Below are 21,215 nucleotides of genomic sequence, written 5' to 3' on the forward strand. Positions count from 1 at the left end.
AGGTGGATGGATAGGCTGATGGATAGATGGATGGATAGATGGATGGATAGATGGATGGATAGATGGATGGATAGGATGATGGATAGGTGGATGGATAGGTGGATGGATAGGTGGATGGATAGATGGATGGATAGATGGATGGATAGGCTGATGGATAGGTGGATGGATAGGCTGATGGATAGGTGGATGGATAGGCTGATGGATAGGTGGATAGATAGGCTGATGGATAGGCTGATGGATAGGCGGATGGATAGGCTGATGGATAGGTGGATGGATAGGCTGATGGATAGGTGGATGGATAGCTGGATGGATAGGCTGATGGATAGGTTGATGGATAGGCTGATGGATAGGCTGATGGATAGGTGGATGGATAGGTGGATGGATAGGCTGATGGATAGGTGGATGGATAGGCTGATGGATAGGCTGATGGATAGGTGGATGGATATGTGGATGGATAGGCTGATGGATAGGCTGATGGATAGGTGGATGGATAGGTGGATGGATAGGTGGATGGATAGGTTGATGGATAGGCTGATGGATAGATGGATGGATAGGTGGATGGATAGGCTGATGGATAGGTGGATGGATAGGCTGATGGATAGGTGGATGGATAGATGGATGGATAGATGGATGGATAGGCTGATGGATAGGTGGATGGATAGGTGGATGGATAGGTGGATGGATAGGTGGATGGATAGATGGATGGATAGATGGATGGATAGGCTGATGGATAGGTGGATGGATAGGTGGATGGATAGATGGATGGATAGGTGGATGGATAGGTGGATGGATAGGTTGATGGATAGGTTGATGGATAGGTGGATGGATAGTTGGATGGATAGATGGATGGATAGATGGATGGATAGGTTGATGGATAGATGGATGGATAGGTTGATGGATAGGTTGATGGATAGGTTGATGGATAGGTTGATGGATAGATGGATGGATAGATGGATGGATAGTTTGATGGATAGGTTGATGGATAGATGGATGGATAGGTGGATGGATAGGTTGATGGATAGGTGGATGGATAGGTTGATGGATAGATGGATGGATAGGTGGATGGATAGGTGGATGGATAGATGGATGGATAGGTGGATGGATAGGTGGATGGATAGGTGGATGGATAGATGGATGGATAGGCTGATGGATAGGTTGATGGATAGATGGATGGATAGGTGGATGGACAGGTTGATGGATAGTTTGATGGATAGGTTGATGGACAGGTTGATGGATAGATGGATGGATATGTGGATGGATAGATGGATGGATAGGCTGATGGATAGGTTGATGGATAGGTTGATGGATAGGTTGATGGATAGGTGGATGGATAGGTGGATGGATAGGTGGATGGATAGGTTGATGGATAGATGGATGGATAGGTGGATGGATAGGTTGATGGATAGTTTGATGGATAGGTTGATGGACAGGTTGATGGATAGATGGATGGATATGTGGATGGATAGATGGATGGATAGGCTGATGGATAGGTTGATGGATAGGTTGATGGATAGGTTGATGGATAGGTTGATGGATAGGTGGATGGATAGGTGGATGGATAGGTGGATGGATAGGTGGATGGATAGGTTGATGGATAGGTTGATGGATAGGTGGATGGATAGGTGGATGGATAGATGGATGGATAGATGGATGGATAGGTTGATGGATAGATGGATGGATAGGTTGATGGATAGGTTGATGGATAGTTTGATGGATAGGTTGATGGATAGATGGATGGATAGATGGATGGATAGGTTGATGGATAGGTTGATGGATAGGTTGATGGATAGATGGATGGATAGGTGGATGGATAGGTTGATGGATAGGTGGATGGATAGGTGGATGGATAGGTTGATGGATAGGTGGATGGATAGGTTGATGGATAGATGGATGGATAGGTGGATGGATAGGTGGATGGATAGATGGATGGATAGGTGGATGGATAGGTGGATGGATAGATGGATGGATAGGCTGATGGATAGGTTGATGGATAGGTTGATGGATAGGTTGATGGATAGGTTGATGGATAGATGGATGGATAGGTGGATGGATAGGTTGATGGATAGGTTGATGGATAGGTTGATGGATAGGTTGATGGATAGATGGATGGATAGGTGGATGGATAGATGGATGGATAGGCTGATGGATAGGTTGATGGATAGGTTGATGGATAGGTTGATGGATAGGTGGATGGATAGGTGGATGGATAGGTGGATGGATAGGTGGATGGATAGGTGGATGGATAGGTTGATGGATAGGTTGATGGATAGGTTGATGGATAGGTTGATGGATAGATGGATGGATAGGTGGATGGATAGGTTGATGGATAGGTTGATGGATAGGTTGATGGATAGGTTGATGGATAGATGGATGGATAGGTGGATGGATAGGTGGATGGATAGGTGGATGGATAGATGGATGGATAGGCTGATCGATAGGTTGATGGATAGGTGGATGGATATGTGGATGGATAGGTGGATGGATAGGTTGATGGATACGTGGATGGATAGGTGGATGGATAGATGGATGGATAGATGGATGGATAGGTTGATGGATAGGTTGATGGATAGATGGGTGGATAGGTGGATGGATAGGTGGATGGATAGATGGATGGATAGGTTGATGGATAGGTTGATGGATAGGTTGATTGATAGATGGGTGGATAGGTGGATGGATAAGTGGATGGATAGGTTGATGGATAGATGGATGGATAGATGGATGGATAGGTGGATGGATATGTGGATGGATAGGTGGATGGATAGATGGATGGATAGATGGATGGATAGGTGGATGGATAGGTTGATGGATAGGTTGATGGATAGATGGATGGATAGGTGGATGGATAGGTGGATGGATAGATTGATGGATAGATGGATGGATAGATGGATGGATAGGTGGATGGATAGGTGGATGGATAGATGGATGGATAGGTGGATGGATAGGTTGATGGATAGGTGGATGGATAGGTTGATGGATAGGTTGATGGATAGGTGGATGGATAGATGGATGGATAGGTTGATGGATAGATGGATGGATAGGTTGATGGATAGGTTGATGGATAGGTGGATGGATAGGTGGATGGATAGGTGGATGGATAGGTGGATGGATAGGTTGATGGATAGATGGATGGATAGGTTGATGGATAGATGGATGGATAGGTTGATGGATAGATGGATGGATAGATGGATGGATAGGTTGATGGATAAATGGATGGATAGGCTGATGGATAGGTGGATGGATAGGTTGATGGATAGGTGGATGGATAGGTGGATGGATAGGTTGATGGATAGGTGGATGGATAGGTTGATGGATAGATGGATGGATAGGCTGATGGATAGGCTGATGGATAGGTTGATGGATAGATGGATGGATAGGTTGATGGATAGATGGATGGATAGGTTGATGGATAGATGGATGGATAGGTTGATGGATAGATGGATGGATAGATGGATGGATAGGTTGATGGATAAATGGATGGATAGGCTGATGGATAGGTGGATGGATAGGTTGATGGATAGGTGGATGGATAGGTGGATGGATAGGTTGATGGATAGGTGGATGGATAGGTGGATGGATAGGTTGATGGTTAGGTGGATGGATAGGTGGATGGATAGGTGGATGGATAGGTTGATGGATAGGTGGATGGATAGGTTGATGGATAGGTGGATGGATAGGTGGATGGATAGGTTGATGGATAGGTGGATGGATAGATGGATGGATAGGCTGATGGATAGATGGATGGATAGGTGGATGGATAGGTGGATGGATAGGTGGATGGATAGGTTGATGGATAGGCTGATGGATAGATGGATGGATAGGTGGATGGATAGGTGGATGGATAGGTGGATGGATAGGTGGATGGATAGGTTGATGTATAGGCTGATGGATAGATGGATGGATAGGCTGATGGATAGATGGATGGATAGGCTGATGGATAGGTGGATGGATAGGTGGATGGATAGGTTGATGGATAGGTGGATGGATAGGTGGATGGATAGGTTGATGGATAGGTGGATGGATAGATGGATGGATAGGCTGATGGATAGATGGATGGATAGGTGGATGGATAGGTGGATGGATAGGTTGATGGTTAGGCTGATGGATAGATGGATGGATAGGTGGATGGATAGGTGGATGGATAGGTTGATGGATAGATGGATGGATAGGCTGATGGATAGGTGGATGGATAGGTGGATGGATAGGTGGATGGATAGGCTGATGGATAGTTGGATGGATAGGCTGATGGATAGGTGGATGGATAGGTGGATGGATAGGTGGATGGATAGGCTGATGGATAGATGGATGGATAGGCTGATGGATAGGTTGATGGATAGGTGGATGGATGGATGGATGGATAGGTAGATTGATTTTTGTTGGGTAACGGTATCAAGGGATATGGAGCAAAGACAGGACAATGGAGTTGAGGTACGGATCAGCCATGATCTAAATGAATGCCGGAGCAGGCCTGAGGGGGTGAATGGCCTCCTCCTGTTCCTAATGTTACTATGTTACTGTGCTGACTGTGAATTCTGGTTCTTATATGTGATTTACTGTGTCTCTCCTCAGCTGCACTGGTGGTCCTGCACAGTGATGTCATGAGCCATGGGAGAAAGGGTAGACCTTGTCTTCAAGGAGCCATCCTGACACTTTCCCTTTTATTGAAAAGGGCAGGGATGCTTGGCTGCTGGAGTATAAAACATGGCAGCTGACTGCATACTTCGAATTCACATGAAGGAACCGATGTCTGGAATCACAACAAGTCGAACACTGAGGGAGTAAAATCCTTCTCCGTAAATGAAATGATGAGATGTTCAGTTAGGGCACATGTACCCACATGTGTGCAGTCAATGGCACCAGGAACCCAGGGGAACCCTGCAGCCCTGTCGAATTCAACAGCATGTTCATTCACGACTATTATCAAACTAGTATCAAACTCGATTAGGCGGGCAGTCCTGGCAAACAGTGCATTAGTGACTTGCTTTAAGCTGGTTCGAACTGCTAACTGATTAACGTGTCAGATGTCACTAGTTGCACCTTGGAATGAGCCAGCACCAGAGGAGTTCACTGACATGCTCACCTCCTCCACCAATGGTAAGTGTGGTCAAAGCTCCAGATCAGGTCTGCACTTTCGGCTCCAACAACAAGAAGAGGTCCTCCAGGACTTCTCAACTGAATCGTAGCAGCTTAAGATGCAACTCCAGAGAGAGACTTACGAAGGAGTGTGTAGGTACTGTACACCCTGTTGGCATGAGCGGGAGGATCTAGGATCTTTGTTGGTGCTGCCTTATTAATGTTCTTACTGTGCAGCCACTTCCTCCTCCTCTTTCTCTTCCTCCAACATGTATATCATATATAATGGAATCCCCATAGCTGCCTCTTTTCCCTACATTACAACAGCGACAGCACTTCAAAGTACTTCGTTGGCTTTGGGATGTCCTGAGGTTGTGAAAGGCGCTATATAAATGCAAGTTTCGCCATTTGCATATCATTACAATACATCCCACACCTTCTTGGGGAAAATCCTGGAAGTAGCTGGGGGAGAGTGGAGAGCTAGTGGAGCAGCTCCCAAAGAATCTACATCTTCTCAAACCACACCAGGAAAAACTTCAGTGTTTTCAGGCAGCAATCTGTTTCCATTCTCCGAAGTCATCTTCAGGAAATGTGAGGTGGAGGGATTTTTTTTATAGTGCAATCCTATCTTTCTACCACTAGATGCTAGTGTTGCTCTATGGATCTCCTGCTCTGAGCAGTAAGAGTTGCCATGACGGAATGACTTATAAACCTTCCTTCTGTAGAAGGAAGCCACGTATGTCCTGATAGTTAAAAGAAGGGCAGTTGGTAAAACAACAGCAAATCGGCTAATGGGTCATGGCCAAAGACAACTCGGATTTAAGTAGAAATATTTTTATAGGCTTAAAGAATATAATATAAAAATGGAACTTAATATAAATGAATTATTTTTGTACCAAAATAGATTTGTTTATTAATGCCTGATCTTGACCTCTAACATCATTAACCCTAACCCGAACCCTAACTCCAACCACTAACCGTAACTCTAACCACTAACCCTAACTCTAACCCCTAACCCTAACTCCAACCATTAACCCAAACTCTAACCCCTAACCCCAACCCTAAACTCTAAATCACGTGGTAAATAGTCACTCTGATTTTTGTTGGGTAAGGGTATCAAGGGATATGGAACCAAGGTGGGTAAATGAGTTGAGATTATAGATCAGCCATGATCTAATTGAATGGCGGAACCGGCTCGATGGGCTGAATGGCCTACTCCTGTTCCTATGTTCCAATGAGAGAGAGAGAAGAAATGGAGCGACAGAGGCTGGAGGTTCCAACTGGAAAGAGCTTCACCATAGATAACTCACAGGCAACCAAGCTACAAGTGAATTAAAGCAGCTTTGCTGAATGAAAATAGATTGCAATTCACAGGAAGTGGTGAGAATTTAGTCCACCATACTCACTGCAATTTTCCAGTTTAAAAAAAATTAACAAATTTCATCCAGAAAAACGAGAAAACTGACAGGAGGAGTTGAGTGTGACTTGAAGACTGTACATTTACTGTTTAAAAGAAAACATTTTATGACTCAGTGGCTGGAGTCATACCTAGCACAAAGGAAGATGGTAGTGGTTATTGGAGGTCAATCATCTCAGCCCCAGGATATTGCTGCAGGAGTTCCTCAGGGCAGTGTCCTCGGCCCAACCATCTTCAGCTGCTTCATCAATGACCTTCCCTCCATCATAAGGTCAGAAATGGGGATGTTCGCTGATGATTGCACAGTGTTCAGTTATATTCGCAACCCCTCAGATAATGAAGCAGTCCGTGCCCGCAAGCAGCAAGACCTGGACAACATCCAAGCTTGGGCTGATAAGTGGCAAGTAACATTTCTGCCACACAAGTGCCAGGCAATGACCATCTCCAACAAGAGAGAGTCTAATCACCTCCCCTTGACATTCAACAGCATTATCATCGTCGAATTCCCCACCATCAACATCCTAGGGGTCACCACTGACCAGAAATTTAACTGGACCAGCCACATAAATACTGTGGCCACAAGAGGAGGTCAGAGGCTAGGTATTCTGCGGCAAGTGACTCACCTCCTGACTCCCCAAAGCCTTTCCACCATCTACAAGGCACAAGTCAGGAGTGTGATGGAATACTCTCCACTTGGCTGGATGAGTGCAGCTCCAACAACCCTCAAGAAGCTCGACACCATCCAGGCCAAAGAAGCCCACTTGATTGGCACCCCATCCACCACCCTAAACATTCACTCCCTTCACCACCGGCGCACAGTGGCTGCAGTGTGTACCATCCACAGGATGCACTGCAGCAACTCACCAAGGCTTCTTCGACAGCACCTCCCAAACCCGCGACCTCTACCACCTAGAAGGACAAGAGCAGCAGGCACATGGGAACAACACCACCTGCACGTTCCCCTCCAAGTCACACACCATCCCGACTTGGAAATATATCGCCGTTCCTTCATCATTGCTGGGTCAAAATCCTGGAACTCCCTTCCTAACAGCACTGTGGGAGAACCTTCACCACACGGACTGCAGCGGTTCAAGAAGGCGGCTCACCACCACCTTCTCAAGGGCAATTAGGGATAGGCAATAAATGCTGGCCTCGCCAGCGACACCCACATCCCATGAATGAATTTAAAAAAATTTTTAAAAACGCTGCAGAGAGTTGAAACTGGTTTTAGTACTGAGCTACACAGAGCATGGAGGTCCCTGGTCTACTCCTGCTCTATTTCAGCCAGCTGGCAGTACAGGTGTTAGGGTTTTCAAAGTATTCTATCCCAGGAAGGAAGGAGTGAAGTTACAGCTGAGATTCTAACAGATGATGGAAAAGCAATCTATCACCACGGTTTCAGTTTCAGTAATTGGTGATTGGTGGATTTAACAATGAAACTGATGTCACAGTGTTAGAATCAGAAGTGGGAAACTACATAGTTCAAGATGACTGATCCACGGGCCAGGAGAGAGCAAGAGAGACTGCAGCAATTGTACGTTGACACTGAGTGCTGGATCAGTAGAAACATCTGGAAAAGGTGCATGCTGTGGATTCAGCTTTAACTAGAGCGTGTGTGTGCACTAGCATGCATGTGTGTGTCTATATGTGTGTACGTGTATGTGTGCATGCATGTGAGTATGTGTGTGTGTGTATGTATAGGTGTGTGCGCGCGCATGTATGTGTGTATGTATATGTGTGTGCGCACATGTATGTGTGTGTTTAAGTTGTTTTTTAATCAGGTCTCTGACGTGTGGCAACCCATCACCCCGTCATATTCCATAGGATTCTCCAAACGACGTAGAAATCCATTAAGTAGAGTTCCCCTTTCTCTAACATAGAACGCAGACTGTCTCTGTGGGAATACACCACACTTCCCCAATCCCAAGGAAAGACCTCAGTTGGAGTACTGTGTGCCATTGTGGGCTCCACTCTATAGGAAGGATGGTGAGGTTTTATAGAGGGTACAACACAGATTCACTAGGATTCTGTCTGGTATGAGGAAATACAAAGACAGAGAAAGGCTGAAAATAATTGAGGATTTTTTTTTAGAACAACGCTGATTATGGGGCAATATGACACAAGGGCGGGGCAGGGTAGATAGAAGCAGAGTGTTTCCAGTAGTTGAAGGGTCAAGAGGGAGGTGCCGTAGATCCAAGATTAAATGTAAGAGATTTGGAACAGAGAGCAGGAGAAACTTCTTTACACAGAGAGTTGTGAGACTGTGGAGTTCACTCCCAGGGTTAGTGGTTGAGGCAGAAACTATATCAACATTCAAGATTGGATCGGATAGGTGGATGAAGAAAATGGGTAATGGGATATGGGAACAGGTTGGGTAAATATGATTGGGACATTTTGCTCGTGTGGAGGGTAAATGCCGACACAGAATGGTTGGGCCGAATGGCCTGTGTCCGCGTTGTATTTCAACGACTGGTTTATACTGGTTGCTTTGCATTTCTTGAAACCAAGAGACCAAACGACCATCTTCAGCCCTCGTGAGCTAGTGTCCTACAGGGCAGGTACATGGGCTGAAGAAGGGAAAGTGTAGCCTACCTCGCAGGGCCTTCTTCATTCTTCAGACCTGAAGCATCGGCCATATCCTTCCCTTGCCACCTCCTTCCAGATTAGGGAGAAATTCCTTAAAGTATTCCCTTTCCGTCCATTCCTTAAGGCTGAAAGGTGAACTGGCCAATGGATGCACAAGTCATGTTGGTACATGGTGCAAGGGGATGGAGTCATGTGATTGGCACATGGTATAGCAAGAGATGGAGTCATGTGATTGGCCTCCTTAAACTGGCGATTTCATAGATGTCAAAAGATCTTAAAGGGCCATTGTCCCTTTTAATTTTATCCTCTCGTACATCTGAACTGAAATCCAGACTCATTTCTGGGGGGTGGTCGATTTGAAGAATAAAACAGGCCTCAGCAGGTGGGTAATAGTTACATTTCTGAAAATATTCCTTTATTTATAGGTACAAGATGGGAAACAAAATATCAAAGCAGAATACTGCTAGCAATAACCAGATGGCTAGCTGTTCGTCCACTTCATTCCAGATGTGTAGAACAGATCCTGCAGTAAGTGGAGTAAATGATTTCGAAAAGGTCACCCCTGGATATTCATCCCTATTGACCTCTGGATTAGATTACAGATCCCAAGTACACTATTGTATATACAAACTGCCTGAATCATATCATTGGATTCTAATCTGTGACTCACGCATGTTCAAGTTATGTATTATGCATACCTTACCAGGGAAATTGTCAATCAGTGGCTTTAATTATCATTATATGTTTGTTTATATTACGTAATGCATTTTTATCTTCTACCCATTTTCAAAGTCCAGGATCTAGAGGAAGACGCAAGTAGGTAGGAGATATTTAATAGCTTGACGGAGTCTGGGATTGTTCCTAATAACTGGGGGGAGTCTCATATTTCATCGATACTCAAAAACGAGAACAAGTCAGGATTGGGACATTATTGGCTCATTGGCTTGACATCAGTTATAGGAAAGTTACAGGAAAGGGTCATTAGGGACACTGTGTATGACCGCCCAGATAGGTTGCTGTGTAGAGAGGGTCCTGTGGGTTTGGAGGGCAGACCCTGGCGTGAATTGGCTACATTCTGATAGACCGAGGGTTGTCATGAATATAAGCAGCTCCCTGTGGAGACCAGTTACAAGTCTCACAGACGCTAGTGTTGGGACCAATAGGGGATTAAATTGGTTAACCCCCGAAAACGGGCGTGGGGATTAACCCACGCCCGGTCGCTGCAATGCAGGCAGCAAGTAACATTCATGCTGCCTGATGATTTACCTGATTGCTGCGTGTGGCCAGGCCTACCTGCACTGTGAGTGGCTGCTCACCAGCAGGGGGCCCAGATATAGCGAGTGGCAGGAATACCGCGGGAGCACCAGTTAAAGGCAGCCTGCACCTCTTAAAGGGAAGGTTCAGTGTATCTGTAGGAAGTGGAGGAAGTAAATATTGAAGTGAATCCGTGCTGCAATATAGAGCAGCACGGTGATGGTGGGAACTCTGGAATTTTTAATGAGCAACAACTGGGCTGCTCAACATTTGCGGGACTCTGATATTTTCAAAATATAAGATATGGGTCTAATCAGAGTCTGAACGGAGATCAGAAATCGCACACGTAAAACACAGATGCAGGTCCCATCCTTATGTTAACAAACTGTTGAGTTATGTTAAAACATTGAATAAAGGTTGTGCACGACACTCCCCCATCACCCACCTACCAACAAACTCTTTCCATCAGTACTCAACTCTTCCAATCAGATGCTTCCTCTCACCCTCACACATTACCACTGTTGCAAGCCGCACAGCCACAACTCACAAGCCACACATACTGGCAGCTATTCAACCATGACAGCCACTTCACCCAAACATCCTGCAGGACACTCACCGACACACTTCCCGCTTTCTTTCAGGAGAAGGTGGCGCTTAACAGGAGGCAGCGAGTGGCAGTGGCTCCACGGAACATGAACCTGCTGTCCTCTCTCAGGATGACAGCATTTCTGTCCCAAACCTGCCACTCCGCCAATGCCCTTGCTGTTGCCTGTCAGCTAGCCAGGCCACTACCTGTAGAGTATTGAAACTTTATGATAGGAACATAGGAACATGAGTAGGCCATTTAGCCCCTCGAGCCTGTTCCACCATTCAGTGAGATCATGGCTGATCTGTGACCTAACTCCATATACCTGCCTTAACCCCATATCCCTTTGGTTAACAAAAACCTATCAATCTCAGATTTAAAATTCACAATTGAGTTAGCATCAACTGCCATTTGCGGACGAGAGTTCCAAACTTCTACCACCCTTTGTGTGTAGAAGTGTTTCCTAACTTTACTCTTCAAAGTCCTGGCTCTAATTTTTAGGCCATATCCTCTCATCCTAGTATTCAAGTATAGGAGACCTCCAAAAACAGGTACAAATGCATCAGCAGCCAGAAGCAATAATCCAGCAACTAACCTGTAACTCCTGCATGATCCCTTTAAACAGCGCTGGTAGGGGGGTGTCCTCCATGCCGTTTAAGACCTGTTCAGCTGTGCGGGGTTAGGACAATGCGTTGGCTGGAGCTTGGAGTTCCAAAATCGCATCTGTCCCTTTAAATCAGCGTTGCGCACTGATCTAGCGCATAATCCCCCTACTTTATAAAGTGCCGGTGATTGTTAAATGCGCCAATATGGCGTCCTGCGCACGTCATGCCGGAAGTGTGCCCGTGCATCGCGGACGCCATTTTGGGCCCTTAGCACTTTGCATAGTGCCTACACAATGGGTGCCATGTGGCCCAACTTAGACCCCATACTCATCACAATTTATATCAATAATCCAGGTGAAGGCGTTGGGGGTACAGGCCACAAGTTCGTGGGACGGTATTAAGGTCTGTGCCGGGGTCAGGACCCCTGAGGAGAAAAAAAGACTACAATCCGATCCAGATTTGATGGGGGAATGGGCATGCATCTGGCAGAAGACATTTAGGGCGAATTTTAACCCCCAAAGACAGGCAGGAGAGAGTCGGGGAGGGGAGGTTAAATCATTAAATTCGTGAAACCCGACCCCAACCTGCCATGAACGCGCCGACTTCCGGTTTAACCACGGCGGGTTTGGGTGCGGCCGAGTAATCCGCTCTGGAGAGACGGGTCAGTGATTATAATATTTAAATGAGGCTCCTTTCATGAGATTTTAGCAGCGATTTGAAATTAACGCCTCCTGCACGGGTTTCCCGGGACTCGGAAAATTCGTCAGTGAAACAGAGGCGAGATTGAGCGTCACTTCATGGGGATGGTTAAAGGTCAGATAGGAATAAAAGCTCAGTGCTCAGAGCTGCTTTCTCAGTTCCCTCTGGGAAACAGTTTGGTGAGAATACTTGTTGGGAGAGACTTATTTGTAAAGTTCGGAGGTGTTCACACAGAGAGCATCAGGATGGGTGCACCTTGGCTACGTTAGATTGGACTTCAGACCAAGAAGACAATCAGCATCATCAGCAGCAAAGACGTGTTGTGGAGGGAGCTGCAGGTGGGCAACAGAGAGGTGGGCAACAGAGGGGTGTCGAGGTCGCAGGAGGCACCACCCACCTAGCAGGGTGCACAAACAGAGGCTCAGCTTCCTTGACCTCTCTGAAGAGCAGTGCTCCCGAAGGCTGAGGTGGTCACGTCTGAAACCTGCAGCCTCCTAGAAGAGCTGCTCCATGCTGGACCTGGTGTCCACACGTTACCAATGGCTGTGAAAGTCACCACCGCCTTCAGTTTCTTTGCCTCTGGTTCCTTCCAGGGCGCTACTGGAGACAGAGTTAGAGTCTCGCAGTTGGCTGCACATCAATGCATACGGCAGGGGATGGATGGATTGTTTGCCAGGGCTGAGAGGTATGTAAACTCTCCCTGTGATGACAATAGCCAGAATGAGCGGGCACTTGGATTTGCGTCTCTGGCTGTCTTCCCAAAGGTTCAGGGTGCCGTCGATTCCACACACGTGGCAATCCGAGGAACACCAGATCAACCAGGAGCAATCATCAACCGCAAGGGATTTCACTCCATCAATGTTCAGCTGATGTGCAAACATAAGAAAAGGTTCCTGCAGGTCTGCACCAGATTCCCTGGGAGCTGCCATGATGCTTTCATACTGCGGCAGTCCAACATCCCCAACCTGTTCGTATCTGGAACCGGCCTTAAGCAGTGGGTGCTGGGCGACAAAGGATACCCCCTTCAAACCTGGCTGATGACGCCTCTGAGGAACCCCACCAATGAACCCCAAGAGTGCAGCAACGACAGCCATTTGACAACCGGATGTGTCATCGAGCAAACCATCAGCACGCTCAAGATGCGCTGCAGGTGCCTGGGCAGGTCTGGAGGAGCCTTCAGTACTCGCCAGCGAGGGTCTCTGGGATTATTGTGGTGTGCTGTGTTCTGCCAATGGAGAGGAGGAAGATGAAGATGGGGCCAGACCAGCTGATCACATTGCTGCTCGGGATGTCAGGGATGTCCTGATAGCTCCAAGGTTCAGTTAATCATTCACACTGGACCAAAGTAACTACCACATCTCCGGCCCCTCCCACTCCCACTCCCACAAAGCAATCCTGTAACCAATCATCCACATTGTACATGCACCAATTGGTCTCAGTCAATTCATGTCTTCACATTCATCACCAAGCAACTGAAAACCTGAGTTGCCACTCGCTGGGCAAGAATGGTGAAGACGGGGAAGTGGTGCAAATGAATACATTTTATGTGAATAAATAAATAAAATGAAACTGACTAACAACATTTTCATAAACCTCCATGTTCAGACCCTCGGTGAACTACAATGTTTTTCTTTTCCTTTCCCTGCCGTTCCTACACGGTGCGACCCCTGCGGCTTCAGCCAAGGTAGAGGCCGGCTACTCAGATCCCTGCTCCGACTGCTGAGATGCTCACGGCCTACGACCTCTGGGTCTTGGAGCCTGAGAGGGCCCCGCCATAGACTGCTCCATCTGCACCTGTGCAGGGGCAGACTCGGCCATTGGGAGAGGGAGGCAGCATGTTTGGGTGGGGGGGCAATGGGTGTGACGTGGGAGCACTTTGAGTAGAGTTCCCACTTCCATGTCCCCTTTCCCCTTCCATCCCTCTCCTGGGCCAGCGACATATCAGTAGGAGAGCAGCTTGAAGCAGATCAGTGACACCTTATAAGGCCATGGCTAAGGCATCTGTCATTCTGTTTAAGGTATCTGTCATTCTGTTTAAAGCGGCAGACATGTTGGAATCCAAAGTCTGCACAGCCATGGTCAGGGCCTGTATGGACCGATTACATTGCCGTGATTGCAGTCCCACAGAGGAGGCCACTCTATCTATGGAAGACATCCTCACAACGGTCTGCCACCTCAATCCACAATTGCTCCATCCGCTCTGCTATTGTGGCCGCCTGCCAGTACCTCGCACATTTGCTGCTGACCCTCTCTCATTCTCCTTTTCAACAATGGCCACTGGGGTTCAGCATCTCTGCCCAGCTGAGCAGAGCCTGGAGGAGCGAGCCCTCCGACGCAGACTCTCTGTCGCTGTCCCTGCCACCACTCTCTGCTCGTGCTCACTTGTGTACTGTGACTCACCAGTCTAACTGTCTAACAGGACCCACCAAAGTGCTCGTATCTGCACTGGTGCCTGGTTCACACGTGTCCTGTGACAGTGGACACTTGGAAGGAATCAGCTCCTCTGAGGAGACCTCGTCCGGAAGGGCCACGGGCTGCTGTTCCTCGCGTGATGGCCCTGGAGGGGAGAAGAGACGGATATGATTTAGTCATGGGAATGTAAAAATGTTACAACTCAGCATGATTAAGGTGATCATATTTCACCCGGTGCTGAAATCAGGTCAACATGACTTAGTCTTGTATGAGACGTGGGTCGGAGATATTTAATGCTGTCACCATGCACCAGTGAAGTCCCAGTCTCTCCATCTCCGATGCCCATGGACGCTGATATGCTGCTTATCTCCACGGCCTCTTCCTCTGTAGATGTCGGCTGTGGCGGGCCACCTCCAGTCCTCTCCCTCTCCCTTGTATTTTGTGCTCCCTTCTCCTGCAAGGTGGGGAGCAACAGACCTATGAGAGTCAGTAAGGCATCTGTTCGCCCGATGGACGCAGTGCATTCGGTGAAGGTTACAATCAGGCAGAAGCATCACATGTGTTTGAGGGCGTGTGCTGACGATCGGGTGAGCTGACTGAGGTGGGATCACATTGTGTGAGGATTGTGGTGGATGGGTAAATGGGGAGGGGAGGAAGTGCATAGAAAGTGAAGGATGGATGCTGCTGAAACTTAAGTGTCTGTGAGGAGTGATGGGAATGGAGTAAGCTTGACAAGACAGAGTGAGGGGGGATGTGCTCTACAGGATGTAGGTGAATCAGCAACTGTGCTCACCTTTCCAGACCTGGTTAGGTCATTAAACCTCTTCGTGCTCTGGAACCAGGTACGGTGCACAATGCTCCCGCTGCTCACCTCCTCAGCCACCTCTGACCAGGCCGCTTTGGTCACAGCAGCAGGTTTCTTCTTGCCATTGCTGGGGAAAAGGATCTCCTTCTTCGCCCTCACTGCACCTAACTGTACATTAAATGACACCTCATTGAACAAGAGTGCAGCCTTTGCCCTTCCTGACTCCATCTGAAAATTTTTCTCTCTCAAATCCTCCAAATTCCATCTTTGCAATGGCCCTTTAAATAGTCGAGGTGAAGTTGTGTCATGTGGGTGTGCATCACGCCCACTCACGGGCAGGGGAGAGGCGAAACCCGGAAGTAAAATGATAATGAGGCAGCCCTGTTGAAATCGGACATTCCCACATGTCCCGTGATCTTCCACGTTTCGGGCCCACTGTCGCCCCCCCCCACCCGCTCTGATCCCGCCTCTGCATTAATATCGACCCCTGAATGTGGATAAATGTAGTGTAATGTCTGTGGGTAGCGCTATACAACGCTGTGCTATGAATTAAAATCTGTCAAAGAGGGAAAGAGAACTAGGTGTTGTGGTGCACGAAGCACTAAAGATCCACGACTAGTGCCGAGAGGCTATAGCGAAAGGAAATAGAGTATTAGGACAATCCAATATAAAAACAAAGAACTCCATCAATGAGTCCCATCTAGGAGCCCCATCTAGGAGCTCCGTCAAAGAGCCTCATCTAGGAGCTCCGTCAAAGAGCCTCATCTAGGAGCTCCGTCAAAGAGCCTCATCTAGAAACCCCATCAAAGAGACCCATCTAGGAGCTCCATCAAAGAGCCTCATCTAGAAACCCCATCAAAGAGACCCATCTAGGAGCTCCATCAAAGAGCCCTATCTAGGAGCCATGTCAAAGAGCCCCATCTTGTTTAGACCCATTTAGAATACAGTGTCCAGTTCTGCTCCCTTCACATGGTAGGAGATTATAAACTCCTGGAGAAGTTTCTGAGGATGTCTACTCGAATAATAACTAGTTCAAAAACCCTTAGCTCTCACGATAGGCTGAGGGAGCTGAGACATATGAACGTATCAACAATGAAGGACAGAAAAAGACCCTTTGGTCCATCCAGCCTGTCCTACACAATAGTGATATCTCAATACACACTCTCCACCCCACCCGAAACCATGTGATCTCCTTACTGAGGAAAACCATAGACTTTGGAGAGACTATTTAAAATGATGAAGGGACTAGACTGTGTACTTGTGGACAGATTATTAGATCAGTTCGGGAGAACGAGGGGTCATGTGTGTGTCACTGAGGGGAGGAGTTCAGTCGTTGTGTGGCAGGATGATATAGGAATGTGGAAGCTTGGGAGGAAGGTGTGAGATGAGGAGTGTTGGGATGTGATATTGGGAGGAGTGAGCCCATGGGTATTGGACCAGACTTTTAGGGAATCCTATCCCCACACAACAACAACAACAACAACAACAACAACAACAAACTAACATTTATATAGCGCCTTTCACATAATAAAACATCCCAAGGAGCTTCACAGGAGCGTTTTCAAACAAAATTTGACACCAAGCCACATAAGGAGATATTAGGACAAGCTTGGTCAAAGAGGTAGATTTTAAGAAGCATCTAAAAAGGAGGAGAGAGCAGTTGAGAGGCGGAGAAATTTAGGGAGCTTAGGGCCCGGGCAGCTGAAGGCACGGCCGCCAATGGTGGAGCGATTAAAATCGGGGATGCGCAAGAGGCCAGAATTGGAGGAGTGCAGAGATCTTGGAGGGTTATAGGGCTGGAGGAGCTTTCAGAGATAGGGAGGGGCGAGGCCATGGAGGGATTTGAAAACAAGGATGAGAATTTTAAAATCGAGGCATGGGAGCCAACAAAAATCCAGCCATGATGGCATACTGGGATTGGAAGCTGAGATTAACAATCCAAGACTGAATGCCACAGATGTTATGCTGAATCTAAGTGTTGTTTACTTTATACATCGTATTTCAACATAATTTAGCTTTTACTCTCCCTTTGAATGTTATTCATAATTATCATCAGTAAATCTAAATGTTCTGTGTTCATTTGTCTTTCTCTTTCCAAGACTGATGGTTTTTCCCAATTAAAAGAATTGCCTGCAGCCTCTTTCTGTAAAAACCTTCCTGCAGCAAAAGCCTTATCGACAGATCGCCTGACGAAAGAAAACCATTCTTTACCCAGAGCTTCAGCTGCCAAGGACCCAATCGTAAAATCGCAAACTCGGACTACAGAGGGCCCACTTGGGAAGCAGTCGTCCCAGGGAATCTCAGCTCCAGCATCAGTGCTGGATGAGGGCACCTCAACTGTTCCAACTACAGTCAGTCAGATCTTGAGCGCAACATCAGCAGCTGTTGTGCCAGATGTGGCAATCCCTGCTGCAGATGTGAAAACTCCATCCAATCAGAACCCCATTATACAGTCAGATAGGGCTGGCCTAAGCAACAATATCAGAGTAATAAACCTGCAATCTTATAAGATCACAAGTGATAACAGACATGAGATACATTTTTATTCTTCATCCCTTGATGGTCCTCCAAATTACTACTTTTGGTACTCTCCTTACTGGCAGATTCAGAAAACTCCCCTCACTGCTCTCGCCAGCACAGAGCAAACTCCAGCATCTGGAAACCCAGTGGGTAATTCAGACTCATCACAGCTGGAATCTATTCCAGCTCCGGCTTTGCCACGCGCCCAACAGCCTCCATACTTTGCCCTTAATCACCATGACAAGGCTCTACATGAGATATTCTTCCCGGTCCCGGATCTTTGCATCTCAAACAAGGAGCTAATGAGTGTACCGGACAACGACAAGGAGTTCTGGGCAATATTGTACTTCACTGGAATTAGTGCTGCTCGGGAACTATTAAGAAAGCGGAAGTGTGGGATAAAATGTGATGAAGCATTGACTGGGACAGAGATTGAAGACTTAGAATAGTCTGAATGCTTTGACTAATGTTTACAACAATAAATACATCAAACTTATAAGATTTAGCCTTATTACTCGTAACCGCGCGCCACTGGAATGTGTAATGAACTGGACCTGATCAGGTACAGAATGGGGAGGGAGGGTCGTCTCTAGAGGTTTAATTCTGCTTCATCCATTAGACACACTTCAAAGTTGCATTTCTGGCTAATATCAAACTCTCTCAGTCGACTGGACAGGCCACGGCGGTTATGAGCTAAAGGAAGAATTAAAGATTATTTGAGCCACCATCCAATAGCTGTAAGGGGCAGTAATTAATGAATTGCAAGCAGCCCTGGAGATAAGCTGGGGAGGGGGGTGAGGGTTTGACCGTTGAGGCAGTTCATCCACTCAGTGGTGACTCGGACGGGAGAGTGTTCAACAAATAGTGGTTTCTCCACTGAGATGTGGACCATTTCTGGATCAGGAGGAACTGTTAACAGTTACTGTAGGGGATCAACTCAGTCGCTTATCTGTGTAGCTACAACCAGGTACCTGTGTAACTGCAAACAGGTACCTGTGTAATTGTGACCAGGTAACTGTGTAACTTCAACCAGGTAACTGTGTAACTGCAAACAGGTACCTGTGTAATTGTGACCAGGTAACTGTGTAACTTCAACCAGGTAACTGTGTAACTGCAACCAGGTACCTGTGTAAATGCAAACAGGTATCCGTGTAACTGTGACCAGGTAACTGTGTAACTTCAACCAGGTACCTGTGTAACTTCAACCAGGTAACTGTGTAACTGCAAACAGGTACCTGTGTAATTGTGACCAGGTAACTGTGTAACTTCAACCAGGTAACTGTGTAACTGCAAACAGGTACCTGTGTAATTGTGACCAGGTAACTGTGTAACTTCAACCAGGTAACTGTGTAACTTCAACCAGGTAACTGTGTAACTGCAAACAGGTACCTGTGTAAATGCAAACAGGTATCCGTGTAACTGTGACCAGGTAACTGTGTAACTTCAACCAGGTAACTGTGTAACTGCAAACAGGTACCTGTGTAATTGTGACCAGGTAACTGTGTAACTTCAACCAGGTAACTGTGTAACTGCAAACAGGTACCTGTGTAATTGTGACCAGGTAACTGTGTAACTTCAACCAGGTAACTGTGTAACTGCAAACAGGTACCTGTGTAATTGTGACCAGGTAACTGTGTAACTTCAACCAGGTACCTGTGTAATTGTGACCAGGTAACTGTGTAACTTCAACCAGGTAACTGTGTAACTGCAACCAGGTACCTGTGTAAATGCAAACAGGTATCCGTGTAACTGTGACCAGGTAACTGTGTAACTTCAACCAGGTAACTGTGTAACTGCAACCAGGTACCTGTGTAACTGTGACCAGGTAACTGTGTAACTTCAACCAGGTAACTGTGTAACTGCAAACAGGTACCTGTGTAATTGTGACCAGGTAACTGTGTAACTTCAACCAGGTAACTGTGTAACTTCAACCAGGTACCTGTGTAATTGTGACCAGGTAACTGTGTAACTTCAACCAGGTACCTGTGTAACTGCGACCAGGTAACTGTGTAACTGCAAACAGGTACCTGTGTAATTGTGACCAGGTAACTGTGTAACTTCAACCAGGTAACTGTGTAACTTCAACCAGGTACCTGTGTAATTGTGACCAGGTAACTGTGTAACTTCAACCAGGTACCTGTGTAACTGCGACCAGGTAACTGTGTAATTGTGACCAGGTAACTGTGTAACTTTAACCAGGTAACTGTGTAACTGCAAACAGGTACCTGTGTAATTGTGACCAGGTAACTGTGTAACTTCAACCAGGTACCTGTGTAATTGTGACCAGGTAACTGTGTAACTTCAACCAGGTAACTGTGTAACTGCAAACAGGTACCTGTGTAATTGTGACCAGGTAACTGTGTAACTTCAACCAGGTAACTGTGTAACTGCGACCAGGTAACTGTGTAACTGCAAACAGGTACCTGTGTAATTGTGACCAGGTAACTGTGTAACTTCAACCAGGTAACTGTGTAACTTCAACCAGGTACCTGTGTAATTGTGACCAGGTAACTGTGTAACTTCAACCAGGTACCTGTGTAACTGCGACCAGGTAACTGTGTAATTGTGACCAGGTAACTGTGTAACTTTAACCAGGTAACTGTGTAACTGCAAACAGGTACCTGTGTAATTGTGACCAGGTAACTGTGTAACTTCAACCAGGTACCTGTGTAATTGTGACCAGGTAACTGTGTAACTTCAACCAGGTAACTGTGTAACTGCAAACAGGTACCTGTGTAATTGTGACCAGGTAACTGTGTAACTTCAACCAGGTAACTGTGTAACTGCAAACAGGTACCTGTGTAATTGTGACCAGGTAACTGTGTAACTTCAACCAGGTAACTGTGTAGCTGCAAACAGGTACCTGTGTAATTGTGACCAGGTAACTGTGTAACTTCAACCAGGTAACTGTGTAACTGCAACCAGGTACCTGTGTAAATGCAAACAGGTATCCGTGTAACTGTGACCAGGTAACTGTGTAACTTCAACCAGGTAACTGTGTAACTGCAACCAGGTACCTGTGTAACTGTGACCAGGTAACTGTGTAACTTCAACCAGGTAACTGTGTAACTGCAAACAGGTACCTGTGTAATTGTGACCAGGTAACTGTGTAACCTCAACCAGGTACCTGTGTAACTGCGACCAGGTAACTGTGTAACTGCAAACAGGTACCTGTGTAATTGTGACCAGGTAACTGTGTAACTTCAACCAGGTAACTGTGTAACTTCAACCAGGTACCTGTGTAATTGTGACTAGGTAACT

The 21,215-nt window shown here is 46.6% G+C and overlaps 1 protein-coding gene across 1 annotated transcript; it reads left to right on the forward strand.

The window, feature by feature from the left end:
- Positions 1 to 12,756: 12,756 nt before the first annotated feature.
- Positions 12,757 to 13,467, forward strand: LOC137299482 (putative nuclease HARBI1). Its single transcript, XM_067968252.1, has one exon. It carries the CDS (start codon positions 12,757 to 12,759, stop codon positions 13,465 to 13,467), a length of 711 nt encoding a protein of 236 aa, XP_067824353.1.
- Positions 13,468 to 21,215: the final 7,748 nt, after the last annotated feature.

The sequence above is a fragment of the Heptranchias perlo genome, chromosome 29 (genome assembly GCF_035084215.1).
Source record: "Heptranchias perlo isolate sHepPer1 chromosome 29, sHepPer1.hap1, whole genome shotgun sequence".
In the NCBI taxonomy this organism is placed as follows: domain Eukaryota; kingdom Metazoa; phylum Chordata; class Chondrichthyes; order Hexanchiformes; family Hexanchidae; genus Heptranchias; species Heptranchias perlo.